This window comes from Chanos chanos, chromosome 12, assembly GCF_902362185.1.
Source record: "Chanos chanos chromosome 12, fChaCha1.1, whole genome shotgun sequence".
Lineage (NCBI taxonomy): Eukaryota > Metazoa > Chordata > Actinopteri > Gonorynchiformes > Chanidae > Chanos > Chanos chanos.
This window is the reverse complement of record NC_044506.1, coordinates 17,992,268-18,016,950: the sequence shown is the minus strand read 5'-3', so window position 1 is coordinate 18,016,950 and position 24,683 is coordinate 17,992,268. Positions and strand designations below refer to the sequence as shown.

General features: G+C 41.1%; 2 protein-coding genes across 3 annotated transcripts; both read left to right on the top strand.

Moving 5' to 3' along the window:
• The first annotated feature begins 769 nt into the window (after nucleotides 1-769).
• On the top strand, nucleotides 770-3,464 carry stmnd1 (stathmin domain containing 1). Its single transcript, XM_030788550.1, has 5 exons — nucleotides 770-838; nucleotides 1,172-1,322; nucleotides 1,987-2,123; nucleotides 2,367-2,498; nucleotides 3,192-3,464. The coding sequence occupies exons 1-5, from the start codon at nucleotides 770-772 to the stop codon at nucleotides 3,462-3,464; spliced, it is 762 nt and encodes a 253-aa protein (XP_030644410.1).
• Nucleotides 3,465-5,052: 1,588 nt separating this feature from the next.
• rbm24a (RNA binding motif protein 24a) lies at nucleotides 5,053-16,075 on the top strand. Of its 2 annotated transcripts, none has more exons than XM_030789373.1 (4): nucleotides 5,053-5,094; nucleotides 9,118-9,241; nucleotides 9,910-9,964; nucleotides 15,730-16,075. In XM_030789373.1, the coding sequence occupies exons 1-4, from the start codon at nucleotides 5,053-5,055 to the stop codon at nucleotides 16,073-16,075; spliced, it is 567 nt and encodes a 188-aa protein (XP_030645233.1). The 2 variants fall into 2 exon arrangements, with proteins under 2 accessions (XP_030645233.1, XP_030645232.1); XM_030789372.1 differs by lacking the exon at nucleotides 5,053-5,094 and adding an exon at nucleotides 7,751-7,918.
• The last annotated feature ends 8,608 nt before the right edge of the window (nucleotides 16,076-24,683 follow it).

Here is a 24,683-nt window from a genome sequence, read left to right as displayed (position 1 = left end):
CGGACAGTAACAGATTGTCGCTTAATGCCCGAGAGAAGAGGGTCCAAAAGGATTCATATCGGGGGCTGTGGAATTCTTCCATACCCCTCTGCTTTCCGGTCCAGCAAGTGCCTCCGTTTACGACATCATTTTGCATGGCATTGTGATTTCTCCCCGCGGTTTGTTAGTCTATTCTTAACCATGATTGATGTGCATCCAGATAATGCTTAATGATAGCGTGCACATCTACAAGCAGTGGTGTTAATTAATGAATCAGATGGTAAAGGCCATTGTCAAACGTTTGTGGTAGCTTACTGCCATAAGTAGACTAGGTACTATCCGCTTTGTTCGTGCGTACTCGTTAATTTTTTAATGAGACAGTTTGGGCCAAAACTTTCTGAACTGAGCTATATAACCCAGATACCATAGGCTTGAGTATTCATGAAAACCATTTGAATATATAAAGCTCTTAAGTTCGAACATCCTAATATTTCATAATATGTCATGTTTATTTAACAGTGGTACAGCTTGCGTTTGAGTTGTCTCGGCGGTCGACCAAAGCACAGTTTTGGTGGTTAGACCACACGGACTGTCATCGACCTCTAAAAACGGGTCAGATTTATTGTAGCAACGAGCCTTGGCAACGCAAAGAGTCCATGGCTACTTTCGCGGGAGCTTGGGTCATGTGTAGGAATGCGACATATCTTAAAAAGTTGTTCTTAAACATTCGAGCGATGACAAATTACTGAAGAACACTACGACAATCAAATATTCATCTTCCAAATTAGGAATGGGCTGCGGCAGCTCCAGAATCACGGTGGTCGAACCCGTGAAGAATAGTGATCTGGACAAAGATGAGGTAGTTCACAGCTTGTTATATTTCACTGCTTATTAGAACGAGTATTTTAAAATGCATTTGCCTACCTCTTAACTTAGGATAACCAGTTACCAGCGTCAAGGTGGCCTGCTAACTGACAGGTCATAGCACCTTTATTTTTATTAGATACTCATGTACTTATTCATTTATTTTGTTTTCCCATTCGCTTTAATGCAATAACTTGAGAGAGGCGGAAGTTATTAATATTTAATGTGGGGTTTTTTTTTGTTTGTTTGTTTCTTCAGAGTATTCTTTATATTTCGTCAATATCAACGTATGTTGAAGACAATAAACAAAAACTGTATGATTTTACAGCAGAACACATTGCATATAGAAGCAGCTGGGGGTGGGACCCGCGGTGACTCCGCGGTGTCTAAGCATACCACAGACAGCGGCGTTGGACTGGATGCCGGAGAGGGCACTGCGTTACCTGGCGCTGTCCCAAGACTACTCCCGCCTCTTCGAGGTACGGAGACTGTTTACCTCGGACAAACTGGAGAGATTTTAAAACTGTGATTTTTATGAATGGAGTCTAAGTTGAAGTTATAAAGGACCCATAAAGAAAGATAACTAATTTTAGGAAAGAGTAAAATGTCTTATTCCTGTGGGCTTATTTCTGAGTCATAGTCAAGTTTGTGTAATAGCATGTAACTCCGTTAGCCTATAAACACTATAATGTACACTGTAAAATACATTAAGTTATATACACTGTTTGAGTAATAACATGTAACTTTAAGTTATATGCACTGTAAATTGCCTCTACTCATAAGTAACAGCCCCATTTTTGGCCCACACATTGGCGTTTCTGCCACTGTTCTTCCCAACTTCTAAGAAATACATTTCGTCTAGCTGCAGCAGAGGCCCACAAAAAAGTGGCCTGGATCCGTTTTTGTTTCCCAAACCTATTTCAAAGAGCTTTGTTTTTTTGTAGAATCAGTTAAATATCTTTGTTTGCCAACTGCTTTCCTATTTGTGATGGATATAAATAGTCACTTTAACAAAATGTGTGCAATTTTAGATTAAAAAAAATGAGGGCCCAATATTTCTTCGTGACCCTGTGAAACTGTAGCTACTGCATGTCTGTTTTGTTGTGTTTTGTTTTACACGCTCTGGCCATTGTCTATGAGTAGCAGCCCAGAGTCCCAGACTGAACCAGGAAAGTGTGGAAAGACCAAAATCCAGTGAAATTATGGAGCAGCTTCTAAGCCAGGGCATCATTCCAGCCCAGTCTAAAACAGGAGGCAGTGGGGAAGCCTACAACATTATGGTAAGCACAGGAAACACCCAGTCACTCAAACATTTCTCCCATACATCATGCTCTGCTTTGAAAAAGACTGCACATAGAGAAAAAGTGTCTTGCCTTGTACGTACTACTTGATTTTTTTTACAAATCAACCAATCAGCCAACATAAACCAATCAGAATGTGAGATAATCATTACCTTATGATGCTGTGATATGAAACTGCGGGTGGCGGGGGTCGGTATGTCATGGTTGCACGGTCTCTCACAGATAGATGATGCAGAGAGGCGTAAGAGAAGGCCCCCAGCGCGGCTGGAATCGCTGAAGATTCAGAGAGAGCAAGAGGTCACAAGAAAAGAGGACATTGATGAAAAGATGCGACAGGTGGAGGAGAGGCGAAAGGTATGCCACTTTCATTCTAAGACCTGGACGAGAATCATCAGTCATTTAGATGTCTCAGGATTAACCACTGAAGACAGTGACTGTCTATGTTCCAAAATACTTTCCTTTATGTGTCAGCTAAGTGGACTTTCAATGAGAAATCGAATTCAAGTTGCACTAAATCAGTGAGTTGCACTAAATCAGTGAATTACAGCGCTAAGGAGCTGCTTTAGAACAGGGGTTTTCCTGTCTTCAACCACTCTCGGGGGAGGGGGGGGGTGCAAGATTAGGAGATTTTTTGGCACAAACCGGCGAGTATGATGAAAAAGGAGGGGAAGGAGGTCGTGGGGGGGCACACGTGTCAAAAAAGGTTGAAAACCCCTGCTTTAGAGGACTGTTTTGGTCTGTCCCAGCGCCAACACACCCAGCTTGTCACTGGATCATTATGCTCTCAATCAGCCGAATCAGGCAAAGTGACGGAAGTGAAGGAAGTGACTCTATCTATACCTTGCACAGGGTTCAGATGCTTTACCATACTCAAATCAAGTAACTGTTTCCAGGCACATCACTGCTACAGTGCAGTAAAAACATTGGTTAGCTGAGTCACATGCGTTAGATTGGGACCAGAAGTAGGTCTCCAGTGGGAAGGTTTGGTACTACACATTTAGAACATCATTCTCTGTTCTTGGTGTCTAATTGCACTCTGATGCCAAGGTGAGAGAGGAGGAGCTGAAAACCAGACTGAGGGCCAAATCTGCCCGGCCCCGTGCGGTGCCTCCAGCTGTAAACCAGGAGGACGACGGGGTGGAGACGCTTCAGGCCCCTGCTCCTGCACCTCCGCCGGTTCCAACGAGAACCCAGGACCCGCAGACACGGGCCAGTGGAGCCTGGGCTGACAGTGCTGAAGACGCTGAAGATTCCCAGTCTTTGGAGCTGGAGAAGGACTTTACCTTTCAACAGAACGACAACATTGAAGAACTGTTTTAGCCCCAACATCTCTTTTGGTACTTTTGATTGAAATTAACACTACAGTTGCTACACATATGTCATATGCAGTAGGTGATTTGTAGGTTTTTAACAGGGGGGATGGCCCAATGACCAACAAGGGGGGGGGGGGGGGGGGTAATGGTCACTGACACTACTCTATAGAGTATATAAGAGGATTGCAGGTTAACAAGGGGGATGCATTTTGGTCATTTTGCTAATAAGGGGCATGGCATCCCCCCTCATCCCCCTACAAATCACCTACTGGTCATATGTATGTGTGTTTCAGTGTGTGGGGATTTGACCATGCCTTTGATAAGAGCGCATCGGCAAGCATGGCGTTTTGCATTAGTATGGGACTTGGCTCAAGACTGATTCCCCAGCTTTATACCATTCCACTGAGTGCTTGAGAAACAGTTGCTTGGCAACAAAGCGATTAGCTGGCCAGGTAGAATACACACGGACAATGGCTGTGGTCAAATTATAAAACATTGTAACTCATTCTATAAATCTGTTCAGCCTTTTGTGAGTTGCCATTGGCTGATAGACAGTGAGAGTGAGGGAGGATCTGGGCTTGAGCCTGCAGTTTTAAGATAGAAAAATGGTTGTGCTCTATGTCAGTGTAAGAAGGACAATCAGGGTTTTGCAGTATATTTAATTAGATCAGTTTAATGAATTAAGCTTATGTTAATGATGCCACTGTAGTCTACCTATGAGAGAGATAGAATTTGTCTGTTTGAGTTTCAGGAATTACATATATTCCACTGTTCCTGTTATATGTAAAGACAGCGCTGTATGGAGTGACGAAAGAAAACATGTAAAGACTTTTTGATATTAGACGTTTATTTTGAAGTTGCCAACAGAGGTCCCAATGAGGGCAAAACTGTCAGACCTATTTAAAAACAAACAAACAAATAACTTTTTAACTTTTTGGCATTTATTTCTGTCATTGTTGGCACCCTTTTTAGCTCTATCCTCTCCAATGATTCATGTTGATCATATCTATATTATAATTTTATCTGAATTATCAGGGTGAATGGTGAAATAAAATATGTATTTTGTACTTGATGTTGATTTAAAAAATGTATGAAGAATGTAGTGGAAAACATCCGGTGTTCATACACATTATCCTGTCTATTTTTCTGTAGCAACGTAAAAGGATCAATTACGGTACTTTTTCATCACTAGATGGCGCTAGTTTGCTAATTATTGCGTTGTCCAGACAAGCGGACTAGGAGCCTAATTTCCACGAAGCAGCATGTATTTGTGAACTGGTATCCTTCAGGGTCCTTTTATGTAATTATTATTTGTAACTGTAACCCTTTGAAATTGGAGTGGTGTCTACAAACTAGGCCTGAGGTAATCAGTATATTGAGGTCAAAAAAACTAGACCTCATTAAAAAGTAATGCATGGGCCTGGAAAAGACTCTTTATTTACACGCACACTGTTTCACGTCTTTTTCTGTAATATCCTGTTTTCATTTACAATAGGTTTGATTCATATATCGGGACACAATTTTGTGCCAATTAGTTTAATAATGGCAGAATGTTTGCTTACATTTGTGTCCAAAGAGGTTTTTACCGACCTTTAATGCACGTGTGTGTGTGTGTTTGTGTGAGTGCGCGCATGTGTGTTTGTGCACACACATTTGTAGTGATGCTTTTGCAGCTGCCACTCATCTGTCTGCATCTCTTTATAAGTGTTCAGGGTAGTCCCAGCTGCTGTAATATGATGGAATGTACTCAACGTTCAGAGCCCTCCATCTCTAATCATATAAAACGTACAAACGAAATCCATGAGTGACTTGATCGGTGTGTTAAAATTATGTCTGGTCATTTAGTCATAGAAATTATAACCTTTAATTTGTGTGTGTGTGTGTGTGTGTGTGTGCGTGTGTGGTTAACGACTCTCAGCTGTTCCTACTGACGGATGACCTCTGCTCTGTATTGTACTGTTTAACGAGTGTACTGTGTTTTGAGGTCAAAAGAGTCACCCCCATAGTCTCTGGACACAATTCGCTCTACTTTTTGCTCTTTATGGTCTTTTGGTGACATCACAAACAACCACCATTTCAGAACGTTTTCGGCACTGCTTGGAGTTGATCAATATCTTTATAAAAGAACAACGCTTCATTACGTTCTTCATAGCGGTTAGAGAAACGGTTATTAAATATCTGCGATACAAAAGCTCGAAATTTCTTACATCCATCCAATATACCACAAACAAAGGCTTTCATTGCGGTTTTAACATGTTTTAGAACTATATGGCAGAGTCCGTACAAGTATATTTAGTAAAGATTAGGTTTAACTGTCATTTGGAAGGAGGCATGACTCATCAGTCTTTCATTCAGTCCTGTCATTGTCGTTTTCCTTTCTTGTCATGTCGTTTCCAAGTTGACAGGTAGATTGTAAAATTGGTCTGTTGCACGCCAATTTAGAAAAGGAGGAGCAGCAACATGATAGGACTCTGTTGTATTCCACCTGAAATCCGAAACTATCCTTGCTGCCGTTAGTCCACTCGAGCTTTCACAGAACGCGTGCCCGCTCATGAATAAATTGGTAGTCGCGCAGTGAACCTTCTCTACTAGGTACCTGGCTTGTCTTTAAGGCTGATTAGTGGTGCACTTTTATATAAAAAATTGTTCTCACAGTATAGCTGATCACTACCCCATCGTATAGCTGAACATACTGAATTATAGAAACTTATAGGTTACACGAGTTCTCAGAACCAGCATCAAATGAGTCTTTTGGTTTGTAGGCGCTGATGAGACGCCACATTAATAATTTACAAAGTTCCGTATCAAATTTCCTCGTTTAAATAGCAGGTAAACCTAGAAAATAATGCCCCATCCCACGTGTCTACACCGCTACCATTACAGAACTCTATACCTTTTATAAACCTAATATACATTTATACCTCTCATGGACATAACATAATAATGATAAACGTAAAAACTGTCAGAGAATTTTGAGAATGTAACCAAATCTTTCAAGATTCTGGAAACTTCTCCTCGTCTAATTCACACATTATCTGCAGGCAAAAAAAAAAAGCAGAACAAGAGCCTCTATTGCTTTATAATCTATCTTGAACTAATAATTTGAAATTAAATTTCTAACTAACTTTATACAAAAAATGCGACTGTGTAGTAACATCTTGCGAGTAAACTGAGCAGAGTGGGCACCACAGCAGGGTATCACATGGACTTGAAATTTATGTGTCGCTTGAATGTAGGATCACGATGGCAGCAGCAGGTGCGCTGAGACGTCCGTTACTTGAGATATAGGGCTTGTTTGTTTTGCATACACACATGGAAAGAGAGGGGGGCAGAGAGAGACAGGCAGAGAGAGAGAGAGAGAGAGAGAGAGAGAGATTCAGAAACATGCGTCGTATTATCAGTGTAACACAATTTGAATAGCACAGACTGTCAGTCCGCGAGAGCGCACCTGTCTCTGCCTGTCCCGCCTTGCTGCTGACTCTGAAACATGCGTCTTTCGTTTGGCCCAGCATCTCGCTAGCACGAGCTACCTAACTACCACCTGGCACAGTGTCCCAAGGGACAGGATGTATATGGTTTCTGTTTCAGTTCGACTAGCCGAGACTCGTTTGATTTATTAAGAAGTAATATTAAGGGATTAAGTGAAATGCATGACTTACCCAACGGCATACAAATGTCAAGATTTCACTCTAAGAGAGGGGAGAATTGGTGTCTAAATGTGATTTTAGTTACAAAGGGTTCTCTGTGTTTCCTTTGTCTTTGTCTTTCTGTGCATGTGTGGGTCTTACACTTGCATTTATTTGATTATTTGATAAAGCAGTGGGTCTATAGTGATTACTTTCTGGTTTCACTGGAGATGCGCAAATGTTCGTCCTCCGTGCGCTTCCCAGCTGCTGGGCCTTGCACGAAGTTCATTTAGGGGGCGTGGAAAGCGCCGGTACTGGACCTCCCTCACTGTTCTGGGTGGAGTTTAGATCAGCGCATTTAGGAATGGGTCACAAGCGCTTTTTAGTAGTCACGTCAGTTAAGAAGGGGAGTTGAAACCACCTGATGATCTTTGGTACAATCCGCTCCACATTTACTCCAAATGACGATAAATTAATCTACCTCGAACCTCAAATTTGTTAAATTGTCTTTTAGTTTTTCCTCTGAAGTTCCTTCTGCGAGTTTGCGCGCATATCGCTTTTTGTATTTTTAAGGAATATTTAAAGTAACAACAGAGTTATCAGTAATACCTTGCACTGCATCTGATTGTTTCATCTTCAATTCTTTTGCACTTACGTACTGCCGAGGATGCATACCACGCAAAAGGACACAACATACACCAAAATATTTGTCGGAGGTCTTCCGTATCACACCACGGATTCCAGTCTAAGGAAATATTTTGAGGTTTTTGGGGAAATCGAGGAGGCTGTCGTGATAACCGACAGGCAGACAGGAAAATCCAGGGGTTATGGATTTGTAAGTAGACTATTTTTTAATTTCGTTACATTGTTACGTTCTCAACTGTGACCCGAGAGCAGCGCTAGCCGAGTGCTGTGGTGTAACAGCTGTATGATCCAACAAGTTTAAATGGAAAGTTATCATATGTCAGTGTTAGCGTTTCGTAATAGTTTATTGTTTTGACGCTTGCCGGGGTCATAAATAGTTAGCCACTGAAACCAACTCAGACCGTTATCAGAGAACGCTTAAATCCTTTATTTGTACGACTGCCCCGTTAAGCTTAGGTGTGACAAATGTTCTAATATTCAAAAACGGGTGTGACTGGTTTAGTGACTTGTCAATACAACCTACTGTCAGAGGTTCCCACGAGCGGAGCGATGTAATCCTTGTAATAAAAGACACAAGACAAGTCTAATTTGTTTATTGATTTTAATTTTTTGTGAGTGTGAACTGTTAGCGGCGGTTGACACTAAAGTTACAGTATGTGTCGAAAGTATCTTATCTAGAATAAGAAATCTTTCTTCCCAAACGTCTGGAAATGGAGGCACAGGCCTATGTTAGCTCAGCTGTCGGACACAACTTGAAGCTCTCAGATAACGGGGAGTTTTCACAGCGAGAGGGTAAACAAACAGTCTTGTAAGTTGTCGAGAGTCTGGTCTGGGGAGAGTTAAGTGTCTTTTGAGCATCTCTTCACGAGAAGGCTGTCTCGCGTTACGTAGCGAGCAACACAGTTGTTTAAAATTTAACATACTTTCTTCGCCAATAGGCCAATATAATTTAAGTAGAACGGATAATCCTGAGGTAGAGAATGTACACTGCCTTCTTATAAAATATCTATCTCTACACTGCCTTCTTATATAATATCTATCTCTTCAGAGAAGAAAGCATCTCTAGACAGTGAATGATAACAGAATCAGTCGTTATCAATCACCCTCGTCTTGCCTGACTGTGAAGAACTTCATGAGAAGAACCTGTTTATTTCTTCCAGGCACTGTATCTGTCAAGCCTGATAATAAAAGTCACACACAATAATTAGACCACTGGCAGTACTTTCACACTCTGTCCAGTAGTGTCCTCGTATTAATTCAGCCTGCGATGGAATGAAGCATGTAACTGAAACGACTGGCCACTGTCATTAACGATAACGTCATTACGTTTTTCAGTTGTGCTATTCTCTGCACTTACGTTGTCTTTCTTGTCTTTCTGACATGACCAAGGTGACGATGGCAGACCGCTCTGCTGCAGACAGAGCCTGCAAGGACCCTAACCCGATTATCGATGGCAGAAAGGCCAATGTGAACCTGGCCTACCTGGGGGCCAAGCCACGGGTGTTGCAGCCAGGTGAGAGGGTCAGCTGTTGCCATGCTGACGGCACGCTAGTCCAATCAGCATCATGCAGAGATGGTTCACCAATAAGGGCTTTGCTTTGTCTGTTTAAATCTATTGTCTTGCACAATATGCTGTGAGCTGCGGGTGAATATAGCATAATGTTTGATCATTCATTTTGCAAACCCATAGCCAAGAAAGAGAGTGTAACTGAACTGAATTGTATTGCATGTGCTAGAACAATCATATACCTTTCAAAAGCAAGTGTTGTGTTTTCTGAATAGGTACAATATCTAATGGAGAACCAAACGTTGAGAGCTAGTAAAGCTGATTAGTGCACTCTGAACTCAGCTTATCTGACTGACAGTGAAAGCATTCTACTCACGTAGTGCTAATATTCCTAATTTCTCCACATGCTTCATACATTACCGCAGTCAACCTCAGAATGAATCACTAATCAGTGCACATTCCTACGCCTCAAAATCACCACAATCAGAGAGTCTGTGGCCATTTCACTCACTCTGTATCTTACTTGGAAAAACGTTGACCACTTCTATTAAAAACAGCATCGTTTGCTCCAAGAGGCATAAAACTGATATTAATGATACTTGATATTAATCCCTTAACTGTTTTATTTATTTATTTATCTATCTATATTTTTTTTTTGTCATTGTGTGGTGTAGGCTTCACCTTTGGTGTTCCCCAAATTCATCCTGCTTTCATCCAAAGACCATATGGGTAAGTTTGACAGCAGTCATGATCAGGGCTCTTACATGTGTATATGTAGGTGGAGCTAACTTTATGAGCCATAGCATATGTCTTTACCTTAAATCCATCAACCACTGGCTTAAATGTCAGAATTTCTCTCACTTAATATTTACACATCAGTCTTCTGTGTGTAATGAGACATTAAAATTTAGTTTCTGATCAATGTTCATGGACATCAGAGTTTAAACTCAAAGAGTTTCTGACATGTTCAGTTGCACTGCTAAAATGAAGAGTGTGTGTGTGTGTGTGTGTGTGTGTGTGAGCGTGTGTGATTTTGAGCGAGAGACACCGTGTGTGATATGTCTTTCTTTTCACTGATGGACGTTGCAGTCTGACTTGATGTTGTTTATCTCTCTCTGGTCCGACAGGGTCGATATCGGTTAAGATTACAGATGGTTTGAGGAATAGCAGTGTGGGTGTTGCGCAGATCAGTAGCTACCTGTAGACTCAAACACACACTAACAAGCTCAAAAAGGGTGATTACAGATGCATGTACGTTGTTTTTTACATTTTATTTTGGTTTTGATTTTTTTTTTTTTTAAATAGTTCGTAGAGCTGTGTGTGCCTTTTTTTTACCGTTATGAAGTGGTGTTGATAGCTAAACCGTGTGCTTTTTTTTATTTAATGAGAAAAAAAAAAAACGCTGGTTTTGGGGTGATTATTTTCAGTGTTGTGGAGGAGTGATTACTTTGCCAAGGGGGAGCAAAGTGTGATTTCATTTCCTTTGATGCTTTTGTGATGTAGCTTGTTTTTGTTTTTTCTTTTCTTTTCCTTTTTTTTTTTAACAAGATTCTTTTGTGTTTTCTGATGTCTTGTTGTTGGAGTGAGTGCAGTCTTTTTTTGTGTGAATTTGTGGATCCTTTTACCCAGTCTGACCCTAGAACCCAACAACAACCTGCTTGCATGTGGCTGTTTTTCTCTTTCCTCTCTCTCTCTCTCGTGATGACTTGGTGCGAGATCTCTTCGACCCCACTCACAGTACCATGACTTGCAGTAGACTCACTCTGTTTTTTTTTTTTACTTTAACATTCCTTTTACTTCACCTTCATCTCTCTCTCTCTGTCTCTCTCACTCACTGTGTCTGTCTCTCTCTCTCTCACTCACTGTGTCTCTCTCTCTCACTCACTGTGTCTGTCTCCCTCTCTCTCTGTCTCTCTCTCTCTCACTAACTGTGTCTGTCTCTCTCTCTCTCTCTCTCTCTCTCTCTCTCTCTCTCACTCACTGTGTCTGTCTGTCTGTCTCTCTCTCTCTGTCTCTCTCTCTCTCACTCACTGTGTCTGTCTCCCTCTCTCTCTGTCTGTCTTGTTGCCCTATTTGGCATATATAGCAGGGAGTCCTCCAAAACCTGCTGTTATTCTTTCATCAAAGCTGTTCCTATTCACAATGGGAAGACACAGCCTCTAACTGCTATATTACAGACTGTAGCCTAAACGTAGTCTGGCACAAATTATCGGTTAGCCGAAGGGGTTTAGTAGCTGATAGTAACGGGGATAGTAACATAGCTGATGTGTGGAGTAGATACAGGGCAGTCTGCACCCCGCCCGAGTGGCCACAGGCACCTCCACTTGCACGTATTCACATTCTGTGAGCTCATTCGAGATTCTGCTGTAAGTTTGTTTTTTACAGCATGGCGAGCTCTTGGACTGTGACACAAACAAATGTCTGGATGCCACGGTGGCCCCTGAACGAGCCTTGGTCACATGGCTCTGTGCACGGCGTTAAGGAAAACAAGCTTCTCTATTGTGAAGCACAAAGGCAGTAGTGCTGACACTGCAGAGGCATGAGGCTTTCACTCTCTCTTTCTCTCGCTCTCTGTCTCTCTCTCTTTCCCTCTCTGTCTCTGTCTCTCTCTCTCTGTCTATGTCTCTGTGTGTGTCTCTCTCTTTGCCTGTCTCTCTCTCTGTCTCTCTCTCTCTCTCTCCCTCCCTGAGAGGGTTAGGCTTACGGCTAGTGTGACAGACAGCAGTGAGGCACACTCTCAACAACAGGCCCTATACATGAGGTGGACTGGCATGTCCTATAGAAAAAGCAGCTACAAAACCAGTGTTGTAATGTATTTGAGAGGATGTTTTGGCAGTAACCAGTGCAGGTTAAGAGAACAGAGTTGTGGTTATGCTAAACAAGCAGTCGTTGAATTTAGCGGACTTTCAGCCAAAATTAACAGTGGAGTCAGCATAGAAATTTGAATTTGAGCCTGGTTTACCTGTTGAGTCAGTCACCTGCCTATTGACAATCACACCATTGATCAAAACAGGATTTGGCATTGGGCGCTTTCCATTATATTTGTATTTGTGTGACAAAACTTTCAGAGCTACCACGAAGAGATGGTACTAAGAGAACAAAAGAGATGGGTTGAGAACAATGTGGTCCTTTCATTGCCTCTGAAGACTGTGTGTGTGTGTGTGTGTGTGTGTGTTATTGCGGGCCTTTAAGTCTAATGAGTAAATCTGTCTATCTATCCATCCTTCTGCTAACTTTGTCCTCTCCCACTTGTCAAATGCCCAATGGAAATGCCTCCAGTACACTTCAGGTCTGAGCTTTAGAGCATTTCTCATGGCACAAGACGACAAACGCAGTTTTGACCTCGGGAGTTGGTCCCATGGGACGCTTTAAGCAACTGGACATGAGGACGCTGTTGTCCAGATATATTTTCTTTGGAGCATCAGTCCGCTTGGAAACAGTGGTATTTTCAGCCCGCTGTGGCGGGTGAGGGGCGGAGCTACGGTAACACCAAGCATCTCATGGGAGCGGGCTCTTCTGCTGCCGGCCTCAGTGGTCGAGAAAATCATAACATGGCCCATTTCATCACCGCCACCTATCCAGTCGGTGCAGTCGAGTCCCCGCAGCCATGACTCAGCAAAAAGCAGCTGAGTGAACCCAAGTATGGGTGTCTGGATGAACACATGGTTAGGGCAAGAACTGAGAGAGGGGGAGGGAGAGAGAGGGGGGGGGGAGAGAAAGAGAGAGAGGGACGGAGAGAGAGAGCGAGAGAGAGAGCGAGAGAGAGAGAGGGGGGGGGCTAGGGGGGGGGGGGTGATGGGGGTTGGAAAATGAGGAAGGTGTGATTTCACTCAGAATGTGTCCCAGGGGCTAGAACATACCACAGTAACTCCTGTATGAGATGACAGGAAAGGCAGAAAATAACCTCAGCTTGCCTTGTCAGTCAAAAAGCAAAGCAGAAAGCAACAAAGAACACATGTTGGATCACCAGCTGTTCTTTTTTAAAACAGCCTCTGCTCTGTTACTTGAGTAACTTTAAATGTTTTTCTGGTTAGTTGAATAACACGTGACTATTAGTGTTAATCAGTGGAAGCTTTTATAAACAACCTATGGCCTTATCTGGTCTATTTCATGTAAGATGTGGACATACTGGTGACACTGGAATTACTCTGGGGTTCTTTCATGCTAACTGTAGACAGAGTGCTTTCATAACTGCTCTCCCTGAACAACCGCATTGTCTACTTTCATAAATTAATAGGTATTTCTGTAAGTGTTTCTAATTGACTGTAACTGTTTTACAAGGTATTTTAATTGCTGTAGGATCCAAATTGCCCTACACATTAAATATAGAGATGTGCCTCTGGACTTTCTGTTGCCTGCATGTGAGGCATAGCACACACATCTTCTGATGGTAACATCTCAGTGTGTCTGTTTGTGTATGTGTGTGTGTGTATGTGTGTGTGTGTGTGGTGGGATTTGATGAACTATATAGTTAGGACTGTGGTGTTGTGTTTGAGGTGGTCTTGTGGCTGTTGAGACTGGCTTTGTTTTTGTTTGGTGTTGAGTCTGTGTGTTGTAATTGTTTTGTTTTTGTGCTGACATTTGCTGCCTAAGTCATGTTTGAAACTGTGATTTATGGTTGTCTTTTGTTTTGACTTGACTTGTGTTGTGTGTGTGTGTGTGTTGTTTGTGTTTGTGTTTGTGGTGAGTTGATTCACCCCTACAGTGAATGCTGTGGTGGGTAATTTTGGTGTCTTATGTGTTCCTTGTTATTTTGACTACAACATTACCTCATACTCACGTCTATGATCTCAGACCAGGGCAGCATCTACCCAGGATGTCATAGAAAACATCTTTGGCCTGAGTGAGAAATACCCCTGGAGGTTTTTTTTGTTTGTTTGTTTGTTTGTTTGTTTTAAACCCTCATGTTTCGCTTTCAGTGAGTGGTTGTGTTGTGTTGGTGTTATGGGCTGTGTTTGTTTACCTTTTTTTTTTTTTTCTTTTATTTTTTTTTTTCCTTGACGCCTGTGTTTGTAGACTGACTTTTTTTTTCTTTTTTAATTTGGGGTCTAAAGTTTCACTGTGGAAGGTTTTGGGGAGGGGGGGTAGGGAGAGTGGTGTTAAGGTTTGTCTATACAATGGCGTGCTGGAAAATAGGGTTGCCATGATAGATTTGGTTTTTTGGGGGGGTTTTTTTCCCAGTCATTTCTCTCATAGCCCCTCCTTTCCCATTGAAATATGATTTGAAATGAAATGGAGAATTAACCTAAATATTGGTTAGCATTCACCTCACTTCTGGTGGCTGACAGTCTTGCTTGCTGTTGTAGCCACATTGCTCCATCTGTAAAACAGACTTAATTTTTCCAAAACTCATTTCTGAAGGCTAAAAATGTATGAAAGAGTCTTTAAAACATTTGTAAAACATTTTGTGTACATCTTATCATCTTTTTTTTAATGTTTGACGTTTAGAAAATGTCCAAACATTGGATCAAAAGTTTCAAATTCTGGGTTGTATTTACTAGTTTCTGGATCAGCTTAGATGCTTGTCCACTTTGTTTGGAAAGGTTAAACAAATGACCTTTTTTTTGGGGGGAGGAAAGATTAAACGAATTGCCTGTCATCTAAGGCCCTTCCTTTCACATAAGTTTGTAAACTCCTGACAACACCCCCCCCCCCTTTAAAAAAAAAAGTCCAAAAAGTCCAAAAAAAGAAAGCAAAAGAAAGAGCTCAAAGTGCTGTGGGCTACGTAATGAAAAGCAGAATGTGTTCATTGTTCCCGATTGCTTATTTAATCAAAACAGCCCTCTCTGTGTGTGCTGTCCGGCTAGGGCTTCATTGTCTGAACACGGAGGGGGAAACAGCCAGCAGCGTCCTTTTTGAAAACTGTCCAGCTGTCAAAGTGGCAGTGACACTTTCACAATGCTCCCCTCATCTCCTCTTGGCCTCCCTCAGACCCCCCCCCCCCCCCCCCCAACCAACACCCCCCCCGCCCTCTGCCCTCAGAGTCGGCACCAGCGCTCGACAAGCACGTGATGTGATGAGCGGACGTTCTCTGAATGCCACCCGACCCCCCCCCCCCACACACACACCCCCCCTTTCACATTTAGGCCATGCGTACGTCATCGCCTACACTGCCCTGTGGTTAATGGATTCGGGCTGTTACATGGTTGTTTCATCAGTTGAAAAGGCATAGGATTCAAAAGTCTGCTCTAGAATTTTCGAAAATTTGATGCTGATTGCTGCTAATATAAAAGAATAAAGACTGCCCATTTTGCCCTGAACACCAGTGAAATCTTGATTTTAGCAAGCTGTCTATTCTGGCAACCCTATGTTTCTAATAACCACTAGCAGGCATTTCCCTGGTGTTACTGAACTCTGGATTTGGGGGGTGCTTGGCCGCAGTGTGGTTGTGTCATGTGGTTGTGGTTCTGCAGTCAACTCATAATTAGCTATCTGGCTAACAGTTAGCGCAGCTAGCAGCAGACTGACTGACTGTTCTGTTTGTCGTTTCGCAGGATCCCAGCTCATTACGTATACCCACAGGCCTTCATGCAGCCCAGCGTGGTTATTCCACACGTCCAACCAGCCGCAGCCACTGCCACCGCCACTTCGCCTTACATCGACTACACTGGAGCCGCCTACGCCCAGTACGCTAGCGCTGCTAGCGCTGCAGCCGCCGCCGCTTACGAGCAGTACCCATATGCAGCCTCCCCGGCAGCGGCTGGCTACGTAGCCACGGCCGGCTACGGCTACGCCATGCAGCAGCCCCTGGCGACCGCCACACCGGGTTCTGCCGCAGCTGCTGCGGCCGCTTTCGGCCAGTACCAACCACAGCAGCTTCAAGCAGACCGCATGCAATAGCAGCCAATGGTGTTGCAGGGAGACGTGAGCGAGACGCCGCCCAGCGACTTCTAATTGGCTGTGATCATTGAGAGGAGAAAGAGGAAAAAAGAGGGAAGAGGAGGATGGGGGCAAGAGAGGGTGGGCGTATTACAGGAGGAGTCAGTGGGAGAGAAAAGTTGTTTGGTGGAGGTGATTGGTGAGGTGGGAACTCCATTGCTTTCCAACTTGCTGTGAATAAACCAAAAAACCATAAAAAAAAAAAAAAAAAAAACAGAAGAAAAACATAACACAAAAACCACAGAGAAGTATAAGGATGAAGATTTAGCTTTTTACCTTCATTATTATTATTATTATTACTATTATCATTATTATTATTATTATTAGCACTAGTATTAGAGTTATTATAATTGTTATCATTATCATCATCATCATCATCATCATTATTATTATTATTATTATTATTATTATTATTATTATTATTATGGACATTAAAGTAGTATATTTATTACTAAAGGAGAAGCGCATTGACTAATCACTGTGGTGTAGAGCTGTAGGTGAGGCCTAAAGAAGTACCAATGCTGTCATTAATGTAAGAGACGGTTCTTTTTGGACATGTGGAGATGTCTCAGTGTTTTGATTCTAAAGCCCTATAACTTATATATTTATTATCATTTTTTTAGGGCTCTTTTTTTGTTCTGTCTTCTCAAGTTCATTGATTTTTTTTTTTTTTTTTTGATTATCAGGGAAATAGAACATTTTCCAGTGATTCAGTACAAAACAAACTCTGCCAATCAGGGAAATAGTAGGCTTAACTGTTATTGAAAAGGAGGAGGACAAAGCGATTGAGTCGTAGCTTGTTTTCATGTGTTCAGAACTACCTTTTTTTTTCCCTTTTTTTTTTCCTTCTTAATGCTGAATGTCCCCCTTTTTTTGTCTGACTCTCATCTTGACCTCTTGACCTATGCAAACCAAACAACCGCCAGGAGACAAAACGAACTGCAGGAAAAGCTGAGATTTTCTTTCACTCTTCCACAAAGGGCAACACTGAACAAACTGAAGGCACTCTCAAAGGACAAAAGGACGCACGTACATAATATGCTTACATAGATGACAGTGTTCAGTGGGGAGCAGTGGGCTGAATGGAGAGGTATTAAATACACACATGCACATACACATATACATATACATATACATATACATATACATATACATATGTAACAGTGAGGCACCCCTGGTCTTCAACACTGTGTTGTAGACTACAAATTTGAATTAGAGAGCAGCTGTTGTTGGAGGGAGGAACAGACAGTAACGCACACACACACACACACACACACATACACGCGTGCACACACACACACACACCAACGGATTGCTCTGGAAAGAACGCATCACTTGTGCTCGTTTGTTGAGCTGTCACATTTTAAATCCCAGGGCTCGTTTGGGAACAGGTCCCCTCCGGCCCTGTCAGCAGTTCCGCCTCTGTCCCGGAGCGGGGCTGGAGGTTTGAGCAAAGGCCGCCCTCCCTCTGAACACTACCCCCCCCCCCCCCCCCCCCCTTCTCTCTCCCCACAGCCTACCCTCCCCATCAGGCAACGGGTGTGTGTATGGAGGGGTGGGGGGATTTCTCTCGTGAGTTATTCCTCTCTGGAATGAAGAGGCACGACGAGCGATGGGGACGGATACAGCCAGTTTAGCCATGTCCTCGTTGCTCTCCAGTCAACCATTCCACACACACACACACACACACACATCAAATCCAAACTCTCAGTGCTATACGTGTGCTTTCCAACAGTAATAACATATGTCACCAGCACATCTTTCCTCAAAGAAAAGGGAGATGATTTTCAACAAACAACTCTCGTTCTCATTGAAGAACCAAGTTAACACCAGTGTTTTTTTCTTTCATTTCTCTCTCTCTCTCTCTCTCTTTTTTTTTAATGTCAAAACAGCACTATCTAGTCGAAGGGGTTGAAATGATGAGAATGAGGGTTCCACGTGTGCCTTACATTTGTAATGCTATTTAAAGAGAAAAAAAGATCTACTATTTAAGATATTTATTTTGAGAGTTGACTGTTGTGCTCTAAGGAGAGAGACTTAGTGGTGGTACTGTATCAATATGTATTCATCTCAAGGCATATTATAAGTTATTGAATAGGTTTAGTTGTAGTATTATTAACATACTCAACCAAAAAAAAAAAAATATTGATGTAGGAATTATTTATGATACAATTCTGTATGTGCACTGTACAATTCTATTTTTTTTTTTTCCTCTTTTTGCCTTTTTTGAATTTTAGAACATGACATTAAGTATTGGCTAGTTTAATGCCTATTGTAAGACATTTATTTAAATGCAGACCTATTTGTGGGCGGATCCTCTGCCTCTGTCTTATATAGAACTGTTGAATAGACAAAAGAATCATGGCAAACCTAAGCAAACTGCTGCTTTTTACAGTAGAATGTATAGTCATCGTCAAGGTTGGATAGTTGTGCTTAATCTGCTTTTCATATACATCAGATGGGCTGTTTTACACTGTTGGGAATTTTTATACTTGAACTATTTCTTACAAGGGAAAAAAAAAATATGACAAGAAATAACCAAAAAATAAAAAAAAGAACAAAAAAAAAAAAAACCTTTTAAGGAAGCTTTTCATTGTCACTGGATTTGGGCATGTAAGTTGTTATTTACTATTTAAATGCAAAGATCCATGTTGGTATTAAAACTTTATTTCAGATTTCAACACTATGTACTCCAAATGGTCAATAAAGGTTTCTATATTTAAACCTCTGTTTACTTTCTTTTTGTAATGAATGCACAGAATAAGTCAGCAAGTTGAAGTAATGGCGGCGGTGTCGAAACTGTTAAGTGATAACTCACTGGGTTTTCATTTGACTGAAGTTAATTGTGTGACTCCGTTCATTTCACAGGAAATGTCCTACTATGCTACACTGATAAATGACTGTCTCACTAACCAGTGGGTCTCAGTTCTATTGCTAATACAAAACAAGATTTGTTTATGATACATGAGCCTCCGTATGTCATCATTCTGTTCGATGGAAACATCGACGGTTACTGGTGACGTCTCCTCATGTGATTTTCATATGTCTTATATATATATATATATATATATATGTATATGTATATATATATATATATGTATATATATATATATATATATATATATATATATGTATGTGTGTGTGTGTGTGTATATATATATATATATATATATATATATTGGTTATGTAAAAGACCTGAATTTTTTTTTGTTTTTAAGAGAATAACAGAGGACTGGGTGGTGTTCAAACAGCCGAATAAAAAAAAAAAAATCCAAGCATGGCACTGTATGATTTATACTGTTCATGATAAAATGTAATGACATGATATCTGAAACTCCAAGGAAAATGAGTGTTTAGGTACAGGGGAAAAAAATGAGCGTATATCACTCTCTTTTCTGCCAAATGCCCTCAGTAACCCTAAGCTGTTCATGGGTTTTGAAAACTTTGTCTAGGCCTACTATCTCTAGACTAAGATATTGATTTCAAGGCCATGTAGACGCAACTGTGCTAACATCTAAACTTGCACTTAGGGAAAGCCCCTCCATAAATTGTCACATCTAGACTCAGTCGCCCTTTTCTCGAGTTTAAGGCTCAGTTACAGCCTTTGAGTTCCTCTGTAATGAAGACTCTCTGACCATCTTGACACACTTCAATCACGAAAAAGATGGCTTTGCAGGAGCTCCGTCAATTATTTAAAGGCTTCCTAATCAATAAGAGATGCCAAGACAAGGCATAGCCTACCGCTGCTTCTCCCGACGTCCCCGCTCCAGCACGTTCTATTTCTGCCCGCTATGTAACACGACACAGGCCGTCACAGCTGCCCCACCGTGACACAGCAGAGACGGAAACTTTCCACCTGACATCACCGCGGATGAATGTCTGAGCTTTATCACAATAGATGAAAAACGTGTAGGGGAAGCTGCCACCAGATACTAACCTAGCATGTCGCAAATTTATCTTTGATCAGCTTCCATTTCTTCCACGGTCGCTGACTTCAGGCTAAATGACAAACTCTTTTTGATACATCACGGAAGGATAACCTTACTTTACTGGAGCAGAGAATTTAAAATTAGTAACCAGTAAGTATATGAGAATTTCTTTAGGGCCCGCATGTCATTGTTGGGGCCGTTTACTCTGAATGTCGCAGCAGCATGACATTTCAAAGCAGGAGTCACAGCTAATATTTGAGTCACAAATAATATTTTAAATCTTTTATAAATCAAATTTTTGTTCTTTTAGCATTGTCTAACCAACTATTTCCTCAAGTTGCGTTAAGAATACGTTTGGTATTGAAAATAAAACACCCACATCTAATTGTCTGCTTTACTGTGACACATCAGCGACAGTAAAGCAGACCTCATGAAAAGGTGCGATAGTGTCCGTAGGGTCCGGTTCTGACCATATATTCGAGGGAGGGGGGTGGTGTGAGGAGGGAGTCGAGACGTAACAAGGTGATGTGCACACTACCTACTCCAGCACTTTCTCAGATGCACCAATGTTGCTTTATTTGGATGTCCCGGAAGCGTAAGGACCGCTGCCTCAGTGAGTGACAGGGTGGTTAGGCACAGGGACAGTTCGCCAACCGGGACCAGTCTTGTACGGAATATAATAAAAAACGACGACCGGAAATAAAACGAGAAAACACGTCGATTTTTAACAGGTAAAACTTATCATTTAGCAAACTTTTTGTCCGCGACAGGCTTTTTTACTGACATGACGAAATAAACAGAACAGGTTCGTTTTCGTCGATGGGGCCGGGCGGCACGCTCGTGCTTGGCGCATTACACTGAAACGTGCGTTTATTGTCTTTCGAGACACACATTCGCTGTGTTAGCAGGACTAGAAGACACCAATAGCAACAAAGGTTTGAACAATCACCATTTTCGTCCTCAATTGTCTTTTGTTGTCAGAGTGACTTATCTTTTTGGTAGCTGCAGGGTTTGTTACACTAGCAGTCAGCGCTGAGGCGCTCTGTAAAGGCATTTGTGCATATTTATTGATGGTGATAAATCAGTGAGTTTTAATGTTTTGCACATGAGTGCACGTCATGATTGAGACATATTTGTACGAAATACGAAATTCAGCGAAACCGTCACTGCCAGAACTTTTAAATATAATAGCCATCATTTCGTGCGCTATGTTGATATGTAGCTATTTGTCGGATTTTGTTCTCTGAAAATTCTTTAACCGACTGCCAAAAATGTTGAGGCTGAGGACATTTAATCAGATATTACCCTTTTCTTTCTTTCTTTCTTTCTTTCTTTCTTTCTTTCTTTCAATTTCTTTATTTATATATTTATATTACGCAATGAATCGTCAAGGCAGTGATTGTTTACAGTTGCCTTTTCAGTAACCTCAGTGTCAAATTACGCTTCTGAGACCGACATCAAGATTTGTCCAAAATTTTGAATGATACCAATTCCCATTAAATGTATGAATCATTTAGTAATAGAAAGGCCCTCTACTTCTACATTCTAATGTCTGTTCTCAATGAATAGGCTTTTGTTGTCTTTTCTCTGTCTCTCATCTGTGTAAGTTGATAAGCAAAAGATATTTTCAGGGTATCTGTGAAATGGTGAATATTGATGGTAACTTGGGTGCTGGCTGAATGGATGCTTCTACCTTGAAAGCGCTTGAACATATCAATTACTCCTTGTTCCTTTTTTTGATTGACGAAGCTTCATATAACCTTATAGCTAACCAGCCAAGTTCAAAGGTGATGAAAACATTTGGCAATGCTCTCACCATCCCAATATAGATCTATTGGTAATAGAAAAAAAAATATTGGGCTTGTCTCATGTCTTTCTAGGACCTAACTGTCTGCCTGATGTTGGTTCGGTAAAGGCAAAACTGTATAATCTTTTGATGTCAAGAACCATCAGGGAAAAATCGTATTGCGTCATCTCTACATGTGAAGAGAGATGGTCTTTTTTCATATACATATTTGGCCAGTGGGCCCATTCCTCTTTGGGCATCAAACCTTTTCATATTCTGAAATATGTCAAATCACCATAGAGACTCTGACATGCTGGAAGCAGTGAAGATGAATGAAGATGCACATTTGAATGCAGTCGAACAGTTCCATGCTGTTTCTTTTTGTTGTAACTTCATTGATAATCTTCAAAGCCTAATCAAAAGATTACTATGGTCTTTTCAGAGGAGGAACAGTAAGTATGTCAAATACGTTCATTATGGGTGAGAAATCAACTCTGACAGGAGTTGCAATTAACTCTGATGGGAGTTATGTTTGACGGATCTCCTGCATGGCTTTCTTGTATGTTTTGGATGGACAGCTTAGTTCGGGCAGGGTTTCAGATAGAACCTTTTCATCGGGTAATGAGTTGCAGCTTTCAGTGTCTGTAGGTTTGAGGCCAGTGGGGTCCTATACCAGTTCTGAACACCTTGAGATATGTGTGTGTGTCTGATGGTCTGAAGCCTTGTGTTGCTTCCATCCAAAATAGCCCCTTGAGGCCCACGTCAGGCATTTGACATGTGGCAGAGAATTCTTTAGAGAGATTACAAGATGATGTGTGCATTTCCACACAAGGCCACTATTAATTACTGACGATGAGTTCCAGAGGGAGAGAGAGAGAAAGAGAGAGAGGCAACATTGCTCATATGTCTTATCTATGTTCCTCTTTTAAGCATTTGCAGATAGAGAAATCTGTGCATTACTTGAGTCTGTGTAGTGAAGTAATCCTGAGTTCTATATCTGAATGCAGTGAAGAAACAGGGAAGAAATAGATGAGATAGTATAGTACTGCACCACAGTTTTTCACAATATGTTTACTTAAGTATTTTGTGTTGCACTAGATATTTGATCACCACTGTTTCACTTAATCCAAGGACTTGACACCAACTTGACTGTTCTTTCAGCATCACCGATTCTCAAAGTCGAACCCTAATCGTGCTCTTTGAATATGTAGCCACTTAGCCAGCTTGAAAACAGGTCAAAGTTTATCTGGATCCAGATCATGCTGTTATAAAATTAATTGAATTACAGGCAAACAAAGTGAATTTGGCCTGTTTTTCCTGTAATGTGGATCTCTTCTGTGGTGGAGGGTTAGCTTAAACTCTGCCAGCAGTGACCACGGTTCTGGAGCAATACTAATCACACAAATGGTTGAAGTGATGAGGTCATGCTCAAGTGACCCAGCCCAGATTAAGTAACCAGATTCCATTTCCTCCCTGACAAATGGGAGATAAAAATGACATACTGTTATTTTGAATCGGTTTCCAACAGAAGATGTCTCTCCACTTAATCATAATTTCAAATTTAATGAAAATGAATTCAGAAACTACTAGAGGCAAGTAGACAAAGCTAGACCTGTTATAACAAAAAGAAGAAGAATGAATATATATATATATATATATATATATATATATATATATATATATATATACACACACACACACACACACACACATATACATACATACATACATATATATATGTGTGTATATATATATATATATATATATATATATATATATATAAAATGAGTGACTGACTCAGCATTGTAGCATTGTGATAGAATGACACTGTTTAAACTGAATGAGTAAATGGTATCACTAGGGGAAAATAATGTGAATTACGTCATAAAGAGTGATGCTGTGTTCAAACTATCCATTTTTCCAGTCACTCATTCACTACCTAATGTCGGAAATTTACAGTTGAGATTTCGAACAGCGCTTCAAAATGGCTGATTCACCAATACAGTGCATTTCTGTGCTTTATATAGTTAATTTCTGTTTTATAATTAAAAATATTGCATACATTTACATTTGAAACTAAAAAATAGTGCACTATATAGTGAGTGAGTATTGAAATGGTAGTGTTCCCTTATGTGACATATGTATCTTTCTGATGATGTCATCAAAGCCTGATCTCAGTTCAGGACCTTTTTTTTAAAATATAAAATATCAACAAAATACAATATAACACATGTGCACTTCATAGCATAGGACATTGCATCATTTATTGTAGCATCACAGTGGAAGCGTGATTTAGATACAGCTAAAATGATTATGACATCTCAGTGGGAGTCCACGATGATGTTCAACTATAGCTATATGTATAATTACATCACAAAGGGTATCATTATAAGTATAATGATAATGACATCACAGTGACAGTGTCTGGCATCTTTCAGCTGTAACTGCAATGATGATGACATCACAATGAGAGTGAATGAGTGACATCATAACAAGGTTAAAATCCGGGACTAATGACCCTGTGTTTTAGAGCTACTTTTAAAAGAACCCAGTGGAGCCATCAAAGTCTTTTCTCTTTAGCCCCGCTGAAGAATACGGCTTTCAATTACGTAATTCTAATTCTGAATGCACCATAAAGCTCAGTTGAATTATTTAACATCTGTTCTGTCCGAGGGATGGTTTGTACCGCAGAGTATCCCCACTCGTCAGAATGGTGGGGACTTTCTCAGTATTTCTCCATTAAGGTAACTGTCGCACAGGGAGTCCGTGCTGTCCACAGACATGAGCCACAAATCTGTCATAAAAATGGTCCAACTGGCTCAATTCCACGCAGAGGAGAACCACAATGACTGTT